Source organism: Anneissia japonica, unplaced genomic scaffold (assembly GCF_011630105.1).
Source record: "Anneissia japonica isolate Jap-2015-1 unplaced genomic scaffold, ASM1163010v1 scaffold2392_len1475705_cov187, whole genome shotgun sequence".
NCBI lineage: Eukaryota > Metazoa > Echinodermata > Crinoidea > Comatulida > Comatulidae > Anneissia > Anneissia japonica.
The window spans coordinates 615362-633533 of record NW_022751777.1 but is presented as its reverse complement, the minus strand read 5'-3'; the positions used below and the strand labels follow the sequence as shown (position 1 = coordinate 633533).

General features: G+C 33.6%; 1 protein-coding gene across 2 annotated transcripts in view; it reads left to right on the top strand.

Annotated features, from left to right (window-relative positions):
* The first annotated feature begins 1993 nt into the window (after window positions 1–1993).
* The window catches only part of LOC117121818 (Down syndrome cell adhesion molecule-like protein 1 homolog), a 36235-nt gene continuing 20056 nt past the window's right edge, over window positions 1994–18172 (top strand). Inside the window, exons 1-4 of one of the 2 annotated variants that reach the window (XM_033267126.1) lie at window positions 1994–2014; window positions 8595–8698; window positions 15737–15836; window positions 17473–17642. In XM_033267126.1, coding sequence (XP_033123017.1) covers window positions 8626–8698; window positions 15737–15836; window positions 17473–17642 — 343 coding nt within the window. In that variant the 5' untranslated portion in view covers window positions 1994–2014; window positions 8595–8625. Of the gene's footprint in view, window positions 2015–2042; window positions 2164–8594; window positions 8699–15736; window positions 15837–17472; window positions 17643–18172 lie in introns of those variants that run through there. The other variant, XM_033267125.1, reaches the window with a different exon arrangement.

Sequence of the window (18172 nt, the reverse complement as noted above, 5' to 3'; positions counted from 1 at the left end):
TGGCCACTGAAAGGCATGTAGTAATTATGCCTGAACATCTATTAGTTGCATGAATTTCTTATGCATTACTAGGAGACGTTCAGAATTTTCCGGTAACAGCTCGTCTGGAACGCTTTTAATTTCCTTTTATATTAACATCTTGAATAGGAATATGTACAGTCTGTGAATTCCCTGGAGGCTTATTAATCATTATTTTCTATGACCTTAACCGCATTTTATACAAAAAAAAAAAAAATAAAAAAAATTGATTGTATACTGGTAATGGTATTCGTAAATGAAGACTTGACTGACTATTAAAAATATCTGACTGATTTTAAAAGCTGTTTTGTCTATGTTGAAACGGGAAAAAGTAATTTCTGTTAAACTACTCGATTATCATTTTATTCAAATGATACAATAAAAAAAGCTGTATTTATTTTCATTAAAACAATCACAAGGTAAACAGAAATAGATATTAAAAAACATAAAATAGTCTAAAACGTAATACTATGAAATAATATAGTATAAGTATAATAAGTACAGGTGGCACCTTCAAAATTTATGGAGATTTCGCTAGCTTTCTCTAGCTTCATTGGGTGAATTAAACGTAAAAAGTATTTAATGCAGCCAAGAGCAGCAACAATGCCACTATACCCTATTGCTATTCAAGTCACTGGGTGGGGTGGGGGGGTCTGATTTTCTTGAGGGTCCTAGTTACAAAATGTCAACATTCATATAGAATAATTGTTGTAGAAATGAATTTTTAGGTTGTCAAGCTAATGGTAGCCTTAAGCTACTGTGTTTTGTTTGGTTTTTTTTTTTTTACTTGCTTTCAAGTTCGTCACTTTTTAGTTTCTTTATCGGACTTTGGTTGAAACATGTTTTTCCGTGATAAAATAATTATTATTATTAAGCTATTGTGGATTTGAACCAGGAATCTCCAGTGCTCAATCAATTGAGCTATACTGCCCTCTGCCTTTTAAAGTACACGACTGCAGCAGTCTTAACAATTATTAACATCTTGAATAGGAATATGTACAGTCTGTGAATTCCCTGGAGGCTTATTAATCATTATTTTCTATGACCTTAACCGCATTTTATACAAAAAAAAAAAAAAAAAAAAAAATTGATTGTATACTGGTAATGGTATTCGTAAATGAAGACTTGACTGACTATTAAAAATATCTGACTGATTTTAAAAGCTGTTTTGTCTATGTTGAAACGGGAAAAAGTAATTTCTGTTAAACTACTCGATTATCATTTTATTCAAATGATACAATAAAAAAAGCTTTATTTATGTTCATTAAAACAATCACAAGATAAACAGAAATAGATATTAAAAAACATAAAATAGTCTAAAACGTAATACTATGAAATAATATAGTATAAGTATAATAAGTACAGGTGACACCTTCAAAATTTATGGAGATTTCGCTAGCTTTCTCTAGCTTCATTGGGTGAATTAAACGTAAAAAGTATTTAATGCAGCCAAGAGCAGCAACAATGCCCCTATACCCTATTGCTATTCAAGTCACTGGGTGGGGTGGGGGGTCTGATTTTCTTGAGGGTCCTAGTTACAAAATGTCAACATTCATATAGAATAATTGTTGTAGAAATGAATTTTTAGGTTGTCAAGCTAATGGTAGCCTTAAGCTACTGTGTTTTGTTTGGTTTTTTTTTTTTTACTTGCTTTCAAGTTCGTCACTTTTTAGTTTCTTTATCGGACTTTGGTTGAAACATGTTTTTCCGTGATAAAATAATTATTATTATTAAGCTATTGTGGATTTGAACCAGGAATCTCCAGTGCTCAATCAATTGAGCTATACTGCCCTCTGCCTTTTAAAGTACACGACTGCAGCAGTCTTAACAATTTTCTATCCATAAAAAGATTTGGAATGGTAGCATGTTGTTGCATTTTATATGAATTAATTTGATGGAACTGAAAAGTCATTGTAGACAGCGTGAAAGCATGGAATGTTATCCATTCAGCACACAGAGATTTTGTCACGCACAAATGGGCAAGGTCATAGTATGGGCAAGTATAGCAGTAAGAATATACTTTGGTTTTTAGCCCTGATCAATAGAAGTTGCACACTGTACTGTAATTTCAGAGTGGGTTGGCAGGCTTTTTAACAGGCCAATAGTTAAACGTTAGCGAAAGGACTTGTGAGGTGTTCAATTAGGGTAAGTTAACCCACTACGCTTAACGCTATTAGGCGAGACATTTTTTATACCTTGTTTCGCGAACTTTTTTTTTTAAAGGTTGTCAGAGGAGGGCAGAAAAAAAAAATTAATTTTTTTTTCTTATTTAGCAATGGTTTTGCCAAAAACATCCAGATGGAGGAGAAAATATAAATAAAATTTAATTGGTGAATATAAATGTTGTAGTAATGGGATGGTAAATGTTTTATATAACTAGAAAGAAATACATATCTTATTTTTGGAGATTTCAAGGCAATAGTGGGCATAATAAAAATAAAGAATAACTTAAGTTTTGTGTGTAATTTCCCTTTTTTCGTAGTGGTGTGTGCTCTAATTGGCCAATAATAAAATTTTATTTTTATTCGAAATCTTAATTTTTGGCAGCCGGCCGGCTAAACAAGGTATAAAAATAGTCTCGCCTTATGCTGGCTGATCAAATAGATATTGTTAACAGAAAAAAAATCTTTTTTGATTCTGTTTGTTGAAATTGAATTGCAAGAACTTTTATTTTGAAATATTCATTTTTGTAAGGCAGAGATCAGGTTTGTTTGCTTGTTTCGCTTGTGCCCTTGAGCAAGGCACTTTAACTGCTTTGCTTTATTTCCACCCAGGCATATAATAATTAATAAATAAGATTTGTATAGTGTTCATATACATTATATTAAAGGAATGCAAAGGCGTATACTCAAGGAGTATATTGTTACTTGGAGGGGGTATCTTGCTCGTGCGCTGACTACAACAGCAACTTAAAGCATGTGGACTCAATTACCTTAGGAAAAAAGTGCTTTGTATAATTAAAAACAAAGGCGCTGTTTTAATAAACACCAAATTGTAATGAAAATGCCCACCCTGCTTGGTATCGTACATGAGTACCACAAAGACTAATCCTCACATAAGTATAGATTTAATGTACCATTTAGCATGAATTAATGTTACTCTAAATGGGGAAATTATTGCCACAAGATAACCCCTCTGCCATCATCCTCAATTGATGTTTGTTGCTGTTGGTGAACAAATTATAGAAATGCTTAAGGCGATTGAGAGATAAGAAAAAAATAAATATGGTACAGGAGGAAAAAAAATGAAATTATGCTAAATGCTAAAGAAACAAAGAAAAATAACTAAAGTAACTTAAATTTGATGATTTATTTGCTGCTGTGTTTATATATTTAATGGTGGTGGTTGTGGAGGGTGGGGTTAAATGGCAGGTGGTTTGAAGCAGCAGTTCCCAGACTCATAACATCATGGTTGTGAGTTTGAACCACACGCTGTTTAGCAGTGTTTCAGCCTTAACTGCAGGTATTTTATGGCTTAAAAATTAATAAATTTGCATTGAAGGAAGTTATGCTCTATTAAGTTATATACTGTATTGTTTTATGAGGGACATGGGATAAAAGTTATTATTATTTGAAGGTCAAAAATGTAATAAAATGAATAACATTAACTTGCTGCACTCTATGTTATCGTTCATGTCTCCCATCTGAGCAGTGTTGAGTTTACGGTATGTGTGATGTGTCTGCCAGATTATTAACATTCATGTCATTAAAAGTGTGCCCTGTATTGACACTCAATGTAACGATCAGCCTCACATGTGTGTTTCAAAAATCTTTGAAATAGGGTGCCAATTTAGGAATTAAATGCGAACTGCAAAATTGGAATAAAGGTGATTGTTAACTGGCCTTTTAATGCAAAGAATTCCAAATAGATTGCCGAAAGAGAATGAAAAAGAATCATCTAATGCTCTTGGGATACCTGTTTAAGTGTATAAGGCCCCGTCCAGACTATCAAATTTTATTTGTTAAAAACATGTGACATGCCTAAATATGGTCATGATGACATCACATCATGACCATATATAGGCACATCGTGACTATATATGGGCATAATGTGGACAGTGCTAAATGTTAACCTTACTTTACATCCAGCCATTGTTAATGAACAGCAGCGGAGCTAGGATTTTCCCAACGGCAGGGCAACGTCCTCAACAGGTCCCCGACAGGCACGGCAAGAGTTGTACTTTGGCACTACATGCCATCCGAATGAGGGTTTGGGAGGGGTTTCCCTGAGAATTTTCTTTTATAATACAACTTTATAACACAAGGTTATTATGTATGTTGCATAAAATTATTAACTGTAATACATGTCATTGCATCTCTATTACCCAAAGGGCATATAAGATTATTATAATAGACTTTAAATTTAAATTCAGTTTTCAACTCTTCTGTGTTCATGGCTCTTACACGTGTTATGCCTGGACGCTGATTGGTCAGTTGAATCAGGGAGCTTTCTTAATTGCGTCGGGAACAGCTACGCAGTGCAAAGATTGCAGTGAAAACGTGACTGTGTAGCGATTGTATGGAAACTAGGTTTTAGCTCAGAGAAGGTACGCAGTACTGTCTGTAGCTATATGAATAGTAACTCAAATACTAAATGGCTAAATCTAATTGGGGGGGGGGCAGGTGGGGTGGCAAAGTCCACTTAAAATAGATAAGTAAAATCAAAAATAGAAATTTAATTATTCCGGACACAACCCAGGATTTTGCAATACCCGGGCTAGAAACTTCCGAGTTGCGGTTGGTGTAAACGTAAAAAATACAACCTGGGTTGCCAAACATCCCGGGATCAATGTGCGGGACGCATTCAGCGTTAGACAACCCGGAACCTGGGTGCATTCCGGAATCGCCAGTTTAAGCAACACTGAATTTAATTCCGGGGTTAAGACTTACCTGGCGCCTATCGCAGCTGTGGTTAGGTAGGCCTAAACTTTGCCAGCAATAGGCAAGACCTACAGTAACACTTTTCAAATGAAACATATGCACTCCGGTATAGACTTGATATCAAAACTGTTAATTTAATTCGCATAATTTAGAAACAATCTGATGTACATTGCTTCAATATTGACAACAATTGCGGCTTCGGCACGACAAGGAACTCGGGCGAAGTAATGATCACCATCGCAACAAAAATTAAAGGCAGTATTTGAACCCGAGTTCATTTTCGGTGTAAAATGGGAGCAACCCGGATTTTTCATTTGATGTAAATGGGAAAAGCACCTGGGATCACTCCGGAATTAACATGGGTTTATTCTGCCCTTGGCAGTGTAAAATGGGTAATAGAATGTTTTTGGGTTGCAACAGATAATTGATGCATAAATCCTACTAGGTATGTATGTCAAAGATATAATCAATCTGATGAGATATTGTTCTAGTGACACACAGCATTTTAGCTGTAATAAGCTAGATACTGTACACTAAAAGCAATGTTAGCTGTGAACTTGCCATAAGCTTTCCATTACTGTATATTTTTCAGAGCATGTACATTATTATTTCATCAGTAAGCAATTCTAGAAAAGTAATACTATGCCACAAGTAATTTGAAAAGGGGTTCGATCTGTAAGCTAGATACTTTAGTGAGACTAATGAAATCCTTGACTTTTCCACGACCTTTCCCTATTTACCTTATTTTCCGGGGTATACATTTATTATTACATCAGTAGAAGTTGTAAGTGAAAATAATACCTATGCCACTAGCCATTTGAATCAGATTCATGCTGTAATCACAGATGTATGTCATTGAATACTTGATAATGTGGACATAGCATTTAGTGATATGAATTTTTACTGAGCTTCTAAACGTCTATCAATACGCTTTAGTCAGAAAACATTACAAAATACAACAAAATGTACGGTAGAACGGCCATAGGCTGAATTTTGGTTATCGTCAATAAATAATATTTTATATTGTTTATGTATTATATCGTACATTACTGTACTGCAATATGCATGGTAATTTTTGTATTGGGAATTTATGGAAATCGTTGCACTTGCTATAAATAATAAATTTTCATTGAATTCTATTGTTGTTGAGTAGTCCTTTGTTTGTGCCATGGATGGTTGATCCTCAGAGACCGTGCACGTTGTGCCACCGCACCGTTGCCTTTTTTTTAAAATACATTTATTTATTTTTTATTTTTTTTAATAAACTTCTCACTCACAAAAATACAAAAGTGACGGAGACAAGCAAACAGGTGACGAACACCTCTACAATGGCTCGCTCCTTACAATTGAAATACAAAAATAGAAATGTAGTCTATATAAAATAATACAGTAGTACACACACCGAAACAATAACATTCTAAAAAAGAGATGAAAAACTTTGGGAAATGAAGGAAAAACAACCACGACAACAATAAAGGAATAAGAAAAATTGTAAAAATGAATAATGGAAATCAAAATTAACACTGAAAATATAAAAATCGTTTAAAAATGAAATTGTCACTGTAAATTGAACATTTTCAACATTAAAATATATATAATTAATAATAAAAACAATAAAAATAATGTAGACAACAAAAATAATAAAATTTATGGCAAAATAAAAACAAGACCACATTTTAGCTGATGTAAAGTGCATAGAAGCAGTCCTTACAATATGTGCGTTATGAATGGTAAATTATTATTATAACAATCAAGTCATCATTATGCTATATTAGGGTTGTGTTTGTTTAGTCACATTACCATGGTATCATACAAAAGTTATTTTATATCGGTCTGCAAGATGATTTTAAACTATAATTTTTTCATGCTGAAGCTTTAATATTAACTTTAATAGAAATGCAAGAGAGAGAGAGTCAGAATCGGAAACTAAATGAAGAAACAACCTTATATCAGAACTACCGGAACAATAGTCGTCATCAAATTATTTACTGGAAATATATCCAGTACAGGATCTACCAGTACATTATTTAACAGCTTGCGGCTATTGTATGGTAGTGTGGATCTAACTGCCTAAAAGAAAAAAACTATATACAACATTACATTTGAATAACAAAATATGGTGAATATGGTACTGACCTTGAATGCGCAATCCACCAAACATTTTTTTAAAGTAATTGTCCTCTTTAATCAAGCCTCGGCTCAAATCCCGTCTTTTGGTTTCTCAATGATATTGAAATACGTGCTTTACCATAGCCATCGCAGCAATGCCCCACTTAATAGAGATAATTTTTGTTTTGGAAAAAATTTGCAAAGCTTTATCTAGAGAAAAACACTGCAGTACAATATATCTTCATGTTTCGATGCCCCCAACGTGGGTTCAGATTTCCCAGACGACGGAAAATCAATTAAAAGGTTTCGAAGTGGTTCAGGGGGCGGAGCCCCAGAAAATTTTAATTATTTAGGGATTTCAAAGGCTCATTTATTCGATTTTAGAGTCTACCAAATATGTAGAAAATACATAAAAAAAATGTTTTCTCCCCGATGAATTGTGCTTTTTCTCCCCGACGGGGAAGGGGGCCCAGCACTCCCCAACGGGGGTGGAGGCACTGGATCCCCAGCCCCCCGCTGGCGCCACCCCTGACGCATCCTCGCTGACTGGTTGACAGTGATGCTGTTCACACTGAAAGAGCAAGCACACTGGCTCTACCAAAGCAATAGAGTACCACAGTTGTGTCGTCACGCTCTCTGTTGTCAACAGACGTTGGTTACCGTTCATTATGCCTGAATGACTTCATAGGCTTTCTGGAATACGCATTTTAAAATTTTATATTTTACCATCAAAATGTACTAAACACACAAAAACTCGCATTATATTAGTTATTGAACACACATTTAATCATTGATTAAAATTTACAAAGAAAAAGTAAGATACAACATCTTAATAATTACGTTAGAAATTGGGATCAATGGTTTGTTAGTGGCGAAAATGGCGTCGGGTTGAACGCATTTTGCAACAAAAGCAACGGAGTAGTATCACGCAGTATCGTGACGTAACACTGTAGTACTCTATATCTAATATTTAAATATATAACAATTAAACATGATTATAAGGGTTAATTACAGGTATATATATCTTACAGAATTTATCAAAATAATACCAAGTGTGGTGTGTTGTGAAAAAATATTGTCGAGTAAGTAATGAATTTTTAGGTCAGTCGAGCCATTGTGCCAGTGTGCCTGTAGGTTGTTTTTTAATGGGGAGGCTATTTAATTTTGAAGTTGTTCTGTGTAGTGGAAATATTGTAGGTAACCTATAAATTTGTGACTTATAATATTTTCTCCAAAATTGTGAAATAACATTTGTTTTTCTTTAATTCTCCACTATTGCGTGTATCAAGAAAATCATGTATTCTTGACACAATTAAGTTTTATTGTATATCATAAACAGATAGGCCTATGTAGAACAAAGCATTTTGGTACTTCAATAACTTTTCATAATCGTCAGCCTTCAATAAGCACCACAATAAAACCTCCAAAAATGTTATCAGTGCATTATATTCGGTCATTCATTGTACACTACCAGTTTAAGTTAGGAAAATTTTAGGATAAATAGGACATGAACTGCCATTCGCTCCAAGCATAGGCATGAACGCCTTATGGTTACAAGTGTTTACTTCTTGTTATTTTTTTTTATAGGTACAACTATGTAAAAGAAGTTTGAAGAAAGATGGGGTTTCTGCAAAAGCAATTAATAATAGTGTTTTTGGTTACCTTCATAATTGAAGTTGCAGCTCTCTGTTGTAAGTAATCATTTAATCTTATAATCTGGTTCCATAAAGTATAAAATTATCTGATTTGTCAACCAACCAATTAGTTGGTCAACTAGCCTATTAGAAGAATGTGGCTGAAGGAGTTGATGAAACCGTTGCTAAGGTAAGCAACTAACTGGTTCAACAAAACAGGTAATTTTATAATATTCTCAAAGAATTTCATTTTTTAATTTCTCAAGAAATAAAAAAACATCCTGCTTTAATTTCTAGTTGAAAGCTGATGCAAAGTAATTTTGATCTGTTCAAGTGTGTCAGCCTAACACATAGTAATGAGTTTGTTATTCCAGGTTAATTGTTAATTTAATTCAGCTGTAAATATGACTTGCTATTGTATTTGTGGCATGCATGGTAAAATGGCTAAGTTGTTGCAGGGCTAGTTATTGAATAAATGAGCTATAGAATTTAGGACCTCATAAAATGGCCTAAAAATTTAGTTTTATCTGTAGATTGATGGTTAAATATCAAATTAATATAAGTTTTCTTTAGTTCTAGAAATGCATGGTCAACAAACTTGGTAGTTAATTTCACAACATTGTTTATATTTTTTCTTTGATATATATAACAATTTTTATGAGGATAACAGAAATGTCAAATTGAACTACTGTAAGTTTTGGTTTCAGATCTGTAGGCTATATGTTACATTTATCTTATATTATAATACTGTATACAGAATCATGATATTGTAGATTAGAGAATAACGTAACATACTAATTTCTCCTTTTACAGATCTGCATTTAGTGTGAAAGTTGCACAAAATCTTGTGTTGCCGCAGTCCAGCCCACATATGTGAAATGTATTTAAAAGTCGCCCATTCTTTACTGCATTGGGCTCATGTACAACACAATAGTAGAATATACTCTGTATTTTACTAAATAAATGTACTATGAAATAGATTGCCTAAAAAAAACAATAATTTTGTCTATTAAATTTATGTATCCTGCTTCTGTTATGTGTTATGTGCCATCTCACCTCTTCCCCCAACCATAGGTGGTGTGGACTTCCCCCTGTAAGTGTTGCACATTTTTTTTTTTCATAACCTTGACAGGTCTGCTTTCAATTGTGTTTAATTTTCTTCATTCTTTTCTTGATAGGTTCTGGCACCTTGATAGCACTTATCCTACGTTGTCACCTTATAAATGTCCTCAATAATTACTACTATTACAGTGCGTGGTTGAGCATATTTTTCTTTATACCGACATTAATGATCCCAATTTGATTGCAATAATAATACTTATGTAACATCAATCATGATTTATTACTGCCCTAAGTCAGTATAATTCGATAATCGTCTTGTCGCACATTAATCATCCACAAAAACATAATACATAATCATTTAACAGTACTTTTCTCCGAGTTCTGTATACTGGCAGTTTACATACAGTAACTCAATTAGAACTTCTGTTAATGTGAAAGTCTGTTGTGCAGAGCGTAGTAGGTAATTTTGTTGGAGTGATTAGTCTGCATTCATTGAGGGAAAGCTTTTAACAGATAAAAGTGAGAGAATCCAGAAAGTTTCCAATTAGGAATACATCCAACAAATTATTTGTATCGAAATCTACAGAACATCCAGACATATTGTCTTTAGGAGAAGGGGGAGTCAAAGGGTGGAAATTGTTTCCAGTAGAAGGCCTAGAGAAAAGGGCAGTGTGCCTAGAAGGACAATATATATTCAATTCAATTCAATTCAACTCATTTATTCACCTGAACAGATAACAATAAGAACACACCAAAAAACAGACAAAGAGGAGGCATGCTTCCCCAAAAGAGATTCAAATCTCTATCGAGTGGGTCGCCAAACACAATAAATATAAAAGATATAAGAGATAAAAAAATTCATATAAAAATACAAAACATTTTTTAATAATAAAAATAAAAATGATAAAATACTCTATAAAACAATTAAAAATTTCACAAAACACACAAAAAAAAGTTTTGTCAAAATTTGCCAGCCTTACGTCTCCCGAAAATGCTCTATAAGTTTATTTAAAAAAGGCCTGATACCAAACAAAAGCATGTCTCTTTGGGTAAACTATCCCATGTACGATCGGAATGGAATTAAAAACAGAAAACTTAAACGAATTAGTACGAGAATAAGTATGAACAAACTTAAGATTAAACAAGTGCCTAGGGTTGATAGTAATGTATTTAAAGATATCAAAGGAAAATATACCATAGAGAGATTTGGAAATGAAAGAGAAACAGAGAAATTTAAATTGATTTCAACAGAAGTGAGACAGAGGATTTTAAATCTTTGTACATAGGATAGTTCACCCCTTTGGGTCGGGGAAAATGTGGTCATTCTCCATTGGATGTGTTCTAACGCTTGTAGGTGACCCTCCTGGTGTGGATACCAAGCCCTCATTAGCCCTCATTTAATTGGAGATCAGAAATTTGGGCTGGGGACCTGCGGCAGACAGTGCAGCGCCAGCCTACTATATAAATGGACACTAACGGATACAAAAAAGTCCTTAACCCGCCTAACTCTCTATATGATGGTTATTCGAGGAGCCAAGTGGTCAGACTCCAATTAAAACCCAAGTTTGAACCAAGGTCTTCAATAGGAACAAAATTACCTCTTAGCCATCCGCTCAGCTAAAGGACAGAGAAGTGTCAAGAGGTTACATAATACTGCAGTATAAACAGTAACTTTTATCATCTTCATTTTTATAATAACCTGAAAATAGTTCACCAACTTCATGGGATGTGGTTGTGTGTGCCTGTGAGGAAAATGTCAGTAGAAAATGAAAGTTGTGTGCAGAGTGAATACTAGTAGAATGGAAAAGGTTTGACCTGTGTCAAGAGAAAGAATAACTAATAATAGTAAAAAGAGGCAGTCAATGCAGAGAAAACTTTAGTAGAGAAATGGATTTATGTTGTGAGGTATTTTGTGTGCAAAATAAGAATAGTTAAACAGCAATAATCGTATTAACAAATTGTTATAAGCTGTGATTCATTTATTCATTCCTTTTTTCGTTTTCTTCCCTTTTTGATTTGGCGGAAAAAGTTTGCCACTTCCATTCTAGACATAAAAAAGGTCTGGAATTTTTCTCAAAAATATTAAAATAATTCCACTTACTAATTACCACATACTGTAAGACATCACACACTGTGTAATTGGTTAGCCTACAGGCTGTTGCATGGTGTTAAATATGGAAAACAAATTATTCTTTTTAGTTTCATCTTTTTAGTTTCATGATTCAAGGTTAACAAAAAATCATATATATTTATGTTCCGTAATAAAAATAAAATACAAAGAGGCTACTGTTATATAATTGTTGATATAATCATGACTAATGACATTTCAGCTTGAATTTGTTAGATTTCACAGTACATGCATATATATTGTTCTTTTTTTTTTTATAAAGATTCAATTCAATTAATATCGTTATGCTATTATTACACAACACTGTAGCTTATGTACAATCACGCACCAACTGGAGCATTAAAGGTCGTATGGATTAAGAATTGCTGTACACTTTTGCTCAAAGCAGCACTTTGTTTAGGAATGGCGTAACGACTCATTTTTCACCCCTTTCTCCTCAGTATTTAAATTAAAAACTCTATCTTATAAACTACTCCCAAGTTTTTTTGTCAAATATGGTTTTTGTGTCTTAAAAAAATCAGTTGTACAGTACATCACGTCAAACATTTTTTTTCCCTCTGGAACCTGGCTTTAACAGCATAGTCTTCTTTAAACACATGCTTAAGAGCAGGCTCTGTTGTTTTACTCAAGCTTCTTTATTAAACATGCATCATCGTTTTTAGAATAGATTTAATGAAAATACATTATCTTGGTACAGTACAAACATTTTCTAATCACCTTGCTCTGCTTAATGAAGCCTGGTTTCCATAAAATCGCTCAGTCGCCGATATTTGTCGGGAAGGTTTAACCTGGTTCAAACTTGCCGATTGTGTTGCAGACGAATCAGGATGCATTGCTACAGTAGCTGCCCTGACACATATCAGGAAGGCACACCGATTCGTCTCCAATGCAGTCGGCAAAGTAGAACCAGGTTCTCAACCTTTCCAAAAATTATCGGCGACTGTCGCCAATAGGGCGAGCGATTCTATGAAAACCGAGCTTGACTGTAAACATGCACAGATTAAATTTTGTCTGAGGATATCCACCACAAAATTTATGTTTGTATAGATGGACTTTAGAGAGTCACTTATATGTGCTGAGTATACATCCTGGTTATCCTTTGTGTGATTCACACTGAAATACTTATTTATGTTTTATTTATGTTTATGTTTAAAGATTTTATTATTTATTATCATTATAATGCTGGACTAATTTACTGTAGACTCTATTAAATGTTCACTACTTATAAAGCACAGTATTTCAAGTCTTCTCGGATAAGGACTGTAAACAGTAGGCCCTGTGTACACATTTTGGCTCTTGTGCACTTAAAAACCCAGTACATCTTTCGAGACGAGTAGGGGGGTTACCCTGGTGTACTGGCCCGTGTTGTGGACAGACCCAGTACATTTTTCGAGACGAGTAGGGGGGTTACCCTGGTGTACTGGTCCGTGTTTTGGACAGACAAGAGCTGCTAGCTGGTACCGGTTTACCGGGTAGCTCAGACAGGGGAGAAGAGAATTACTGTACAAGCTAGTCCACACCTCGAGTGCTGTGAGACTCCGGTATAAAGCGTTATATAAATCAAACCACTGTACATTACATTTCATTGATATGGAAAATATGTCAATGTTCCGCAAACTAACGGTCACGACCCACCAGTGGGCTGCGACACAATTTTGGTGGGTCACAAACTTGATAGAAACCATCAGCAAGTCAACCACTATAATTACATGAAAACATGTTATTGTGTAATATAATATTCAGTGTTAAACTTTAACTGTATACCATTAGATTTTATTAAAATTTAATAACACCTACGTAAAAAAAACCCAGTAAAATCGGAGCGTGTAAATACAATAAAATGAAACACATGTTGCATAACGTAAGGACGATGTATGCTTGGCTTTTCCCACTTCTGCATTGGAGTCAGTGGGTCGCAACTCTATTTTAAATTTCCTAGAGTAAGGCCAAATAAAGAAAAAAAAATGTGTGCGCCACGCCCGATCGTCCCAAATTTGACGAAATTCAAGGTCGTCATTTTAACATTTTTAAAAATTTTACTTGACTACAACGAACAATATGTTTTATGAGCTAATAAGCCTGGAATAGCCTTGGCCAGGCCAGGCGGACAAGTCTTATCCTATTCTGCTTAATGGATGCAAATCTAAAATCGTTGTATTTGTGTATTTTCTACTTTTCAGGTGTAAACACATTTTTGGTTGTTAAAAAAAAAAAGTTTTCCTACAGACCTACCAATTTTTTAGATTTTCCCAAAAAATTTGTTTTTTTGGCCTAATTGGGTTGTCAGTCATTTCTTCTCAAAAAAATATGTAATTTTTGTTATTGTGTTTACATTACCCAGTGCGTGTCTCTAATCATGTGCAAACATTTTTTGTTATAATATTATATTAATAGTGCATGACCATCACCATTATCAATATCAAGTGCTATTATGAATGAACAAACATTTATATATATCAGCTGATATGTGTATATTAAATAACATGCAAAATATTCCATGACTTGCTAATCTCTCTATGTAATATTGTATCATTGCTAAAAATAAATCAAAGTTTATGGAATATCAAAATACAGTCTGAAGTGATCCACCATTAGAAGAGTTCATTAAACTTAATTTGAATTCATTTAAAAGCAGACACTGGATTTGATTATTTAAGGCTGGTGCAATATTATGGTTTGTACTCACTATAATAAGTATGTGATTTTGCCCATATTATTGGATAGGATCCTGTAAAATAATATTCATAAGCAAATCAAAAGTATTTTTCACAGGAAACTTGATAGTCGGACAGACTTTAAAATACTTCTCAAAAGGAAATGGTGGTACTAGTGCATCTCGGATACAAGTAATTAGATCATGTTGGAGCATAGATAGGGCTAGGATGTATTTTGAAATAGAATACCAACCAAGATTAGTATTAATTGAACAAAACTCGTTTTACAATTAATGCTTTAAAGTGTGTTTTCCTAGAATTCATTTTGCCTACGATCAACAACTTAAAATCCCATCGGTGACATAATGTACTTTGTTAATTAAAGCATTTTGAAAACTATAAAATAATGGGGAGAAAGAAAATTTCATTAAAATGTGAGTTTGAGATTGTCATTTCTAGCCAGGCTTCCAAGTCATAGAATTACAGGCCTCTGCCTGAAGTATTCTGGGACCATCCTTCCAAATCCCCCTCTGTTTCTAATCTCTGTATTCGCCATGCTGAACTTTAGTTTTCCTCTGAAAATTATTTTTGTTACCGGTAATTTGATGTACTTTGATGACTGTATTTGATTGACATATTTGCTGGTATTGTTTTAACCGTAGTACTTGAATATAGTCTTGTAATGTATCGTATTTGCGGGAAACATCAAACAATGTTAATGTTAATGTTTGATCCATGCTATACTGACCCATTGTATTTGATTGTACAGGATTTTAATTTTTTCATCTGTGTGAAGATCAGTGGTGGATTCAAATGGGGACCTAGTCAAAAAAAACAAAAAAAAATGTAGAAAAAAGAACAATATATTCAAATTTAATTCAGAGTGCTATTTCTGGCCATCTAGAAGTGCCTTATGATACTTTTTCTTACTGCAACTCCCACAGAGGCTTCTAGCATTTGAAAACTGTCAAACATTTAAAATCACAGTACTGCAATATTAAAATGGTTGTTTAAGGGGTACAGTATTTGCGAGCTATTTTCACCAAAATTTAAGTTAGAACCAATTCTTATATGTACCTAGAAATCTAGCAGTAATGGGGTTGAATCATAGCACTGTTAATTAATATGTCCATAGTCATGCACAATATGTTTACATCTATAGCACCTGGAAAATATTAAGAATTTTAATTCATATTTTTATTTTAAATATAATGTATTTCTCTTATAGAATGTTCTTATTTTACCTTCCAGCTTCGAAGAATCTGAAGTGTCAGGGAGTGAACTTTACTTCCGTACGCTGCAGCTGGGATCGTCCATCAATCAACAAAACCTATACAGTGCAATGGACATTGTAAGAATGATATCTGAATATAAAGTATTGTTCTTTTTAAAGTCAACATTTCCCTCAATGAGACAACTTTTTTTAGATACCTTGTTTAGATGAGACTTTTTTATACCTTGTTTCGCGAACTCATTTTTTAATGTTTTTTTATAGATTGTCAGAGGAGGGTGGAAAAAATTTAAAATAACATTTTGTTCTCTTATTTAGCAAATAATTTTGCCAAAAACATCCAGACAGAGGAGAAAATAAAAATTAATTTTATTGGTGAACGTAAACAGTGTAGTAATTGGCTGGCTATTATGCTTTTAATTCATATAATTAGGAAGAAATATACTATCTGAAATTTCCTGTCTTTAGTGGTTGCGCTAATTGGCCAAAAATAAGATTTTAATTGAAATCATCACTTTGGGAAAATTCCAGTTTTGTTTTTTCAATTAACTTTTTCAAAATTTTCCATCTATTTTCACTTTAAGCAAATAGAACTATGCACTCTCAATGACAATGTAAAAAGAAAAACCTCCCTCCTTCAGTTTTTTTCTTGAATATGGTGATAAACTACTAAATTTTTATGAGGCCTTAGCGACTTTCAGGTTTTTTTTTTAACAGTCCTCAGAAGAGGTTATCTGAAATTAAGTTTTGGTTTTTCATATTTACCAATAGTTTTTTTCCAAAATAATTTAGGCAGTTAAGTTTAAAATTATAATTTTATTGACAAATTTTTAAAAAAGTGAGTTTGTGAGGTAGGAACAGGAATAGAGAGTGCTCTTTGGCTCTGATTTTGTATCCTATCATATGGTTTGAAAGAATGAAATGCTACGATATAAACTATGTAGTAGTTGGATTGTTAAGTGGTTTTAATTTTTTATACTGTAATATATTTATATAATTAAGGAAGAAATAAAAAGTTGTGATTTTGGAGATTTCTTGGCAGTAGCCCTAGGAATAGAAATAAATGATTTATATTAAGGAATAATAATTTATAGAGGAAGTCAATCCATTTTTATAGTGACTGCAACATTAAGTGCATTTTTGTAAGAATAAAATAAAATGCAAGTCTACAACAGCAGGGGTGGGCATAAAAATTGGTTGGAGGGCCAAAGTGAATTTTTGATTTAACACCAAGGGCCGCAACCAAACTTCAATGTTCCTAGTGTGTTCCAAAAACCTTGCACTGCTTTACACTGCTTTATTTTCAGTTTTAATATTACTTTTTACATGTGATTGGTGTCGGGCAGTAAAAAAACAAAGGTTTTTCTAGCCAATGTGGCTTGGCGGCCCCACACAGGGATTTTAATTTATTTTTGTGGGCAGCAAAAAATTCGTTGTCAGGCCGCACTTCGATCACCTGTGGTCTACAGTAATTTGGGGAGGTGTATTTAGGAAGATCAAGTAGAAGTAACAGTGGTGTAGGAAAAGTAGATGAAGAGGTGGTAGAGAAAGGTAGAATGGGATTTAGAGGATGAAGATAGTGTTATGTGGCACAAATTCAAATTTTATTTAAATCTGTTGGAATTATTATGTGTCACTTATTGCATCTCTTTTGTATTGTGCATTAACATTATATTATACCATTCACCTCCATTTTGAATTTTGAAGTAAAACTTCTCTGCACCTTGGTTACCATTTACAAATTATTCTTTTTCAGAGATTTGTCAACTAGGGTATGTGAGGGCTCCAAAATGATCAACGGGACTTATATTTGCGACATACATGACCTGGGATATGGCAACTATAGGCACATTCAACTAAGAGTGAAATCTCATTCAGACAATCAAACTATGGTCTTCATTAATAACTATTCAGCCAAAGAATGTGGTGAGAATTTATCTGTTATAAGAATAATAATAAAAATGGTTTTTATTTTAACATCTGAAGACCTTTACTTTTGTTATTGGATTCTTATGCAATGCTCTGTACATCAAACACATTCAATACCACAGCATTGATCGCTTACACTTCTGAGGGGTCGAGCGAAACATGTTTAGATAAAGTTTTTTTTGTACCCAAGTGCTGTACACAAGCAAAATGTTCTCCAGCAATAAAAGTGGGGTGTTGCATTTAGGCGGTCAAGAAGATGCTTACTTCTAATCCCAAAGTTCCATGTTCAACTCATGTGACTGACTTTTCTCTCATGCTCCACTACTAAGTCCTATTAGAAAATTTGACTTGTTTGATCAAACAAGGTACACTGTAGGTAGACATATCTTAATAAATTAACAGAAATGCTATCACTTGCCAATAAAAACTAAAACACTTTTTTTAAGGTACAGTGTAATATTTCAGCAGTTGCATTTTATTATAAATAATAGGTGGGGATGTTTTTCAGGTAATTTTTTTTGTATATG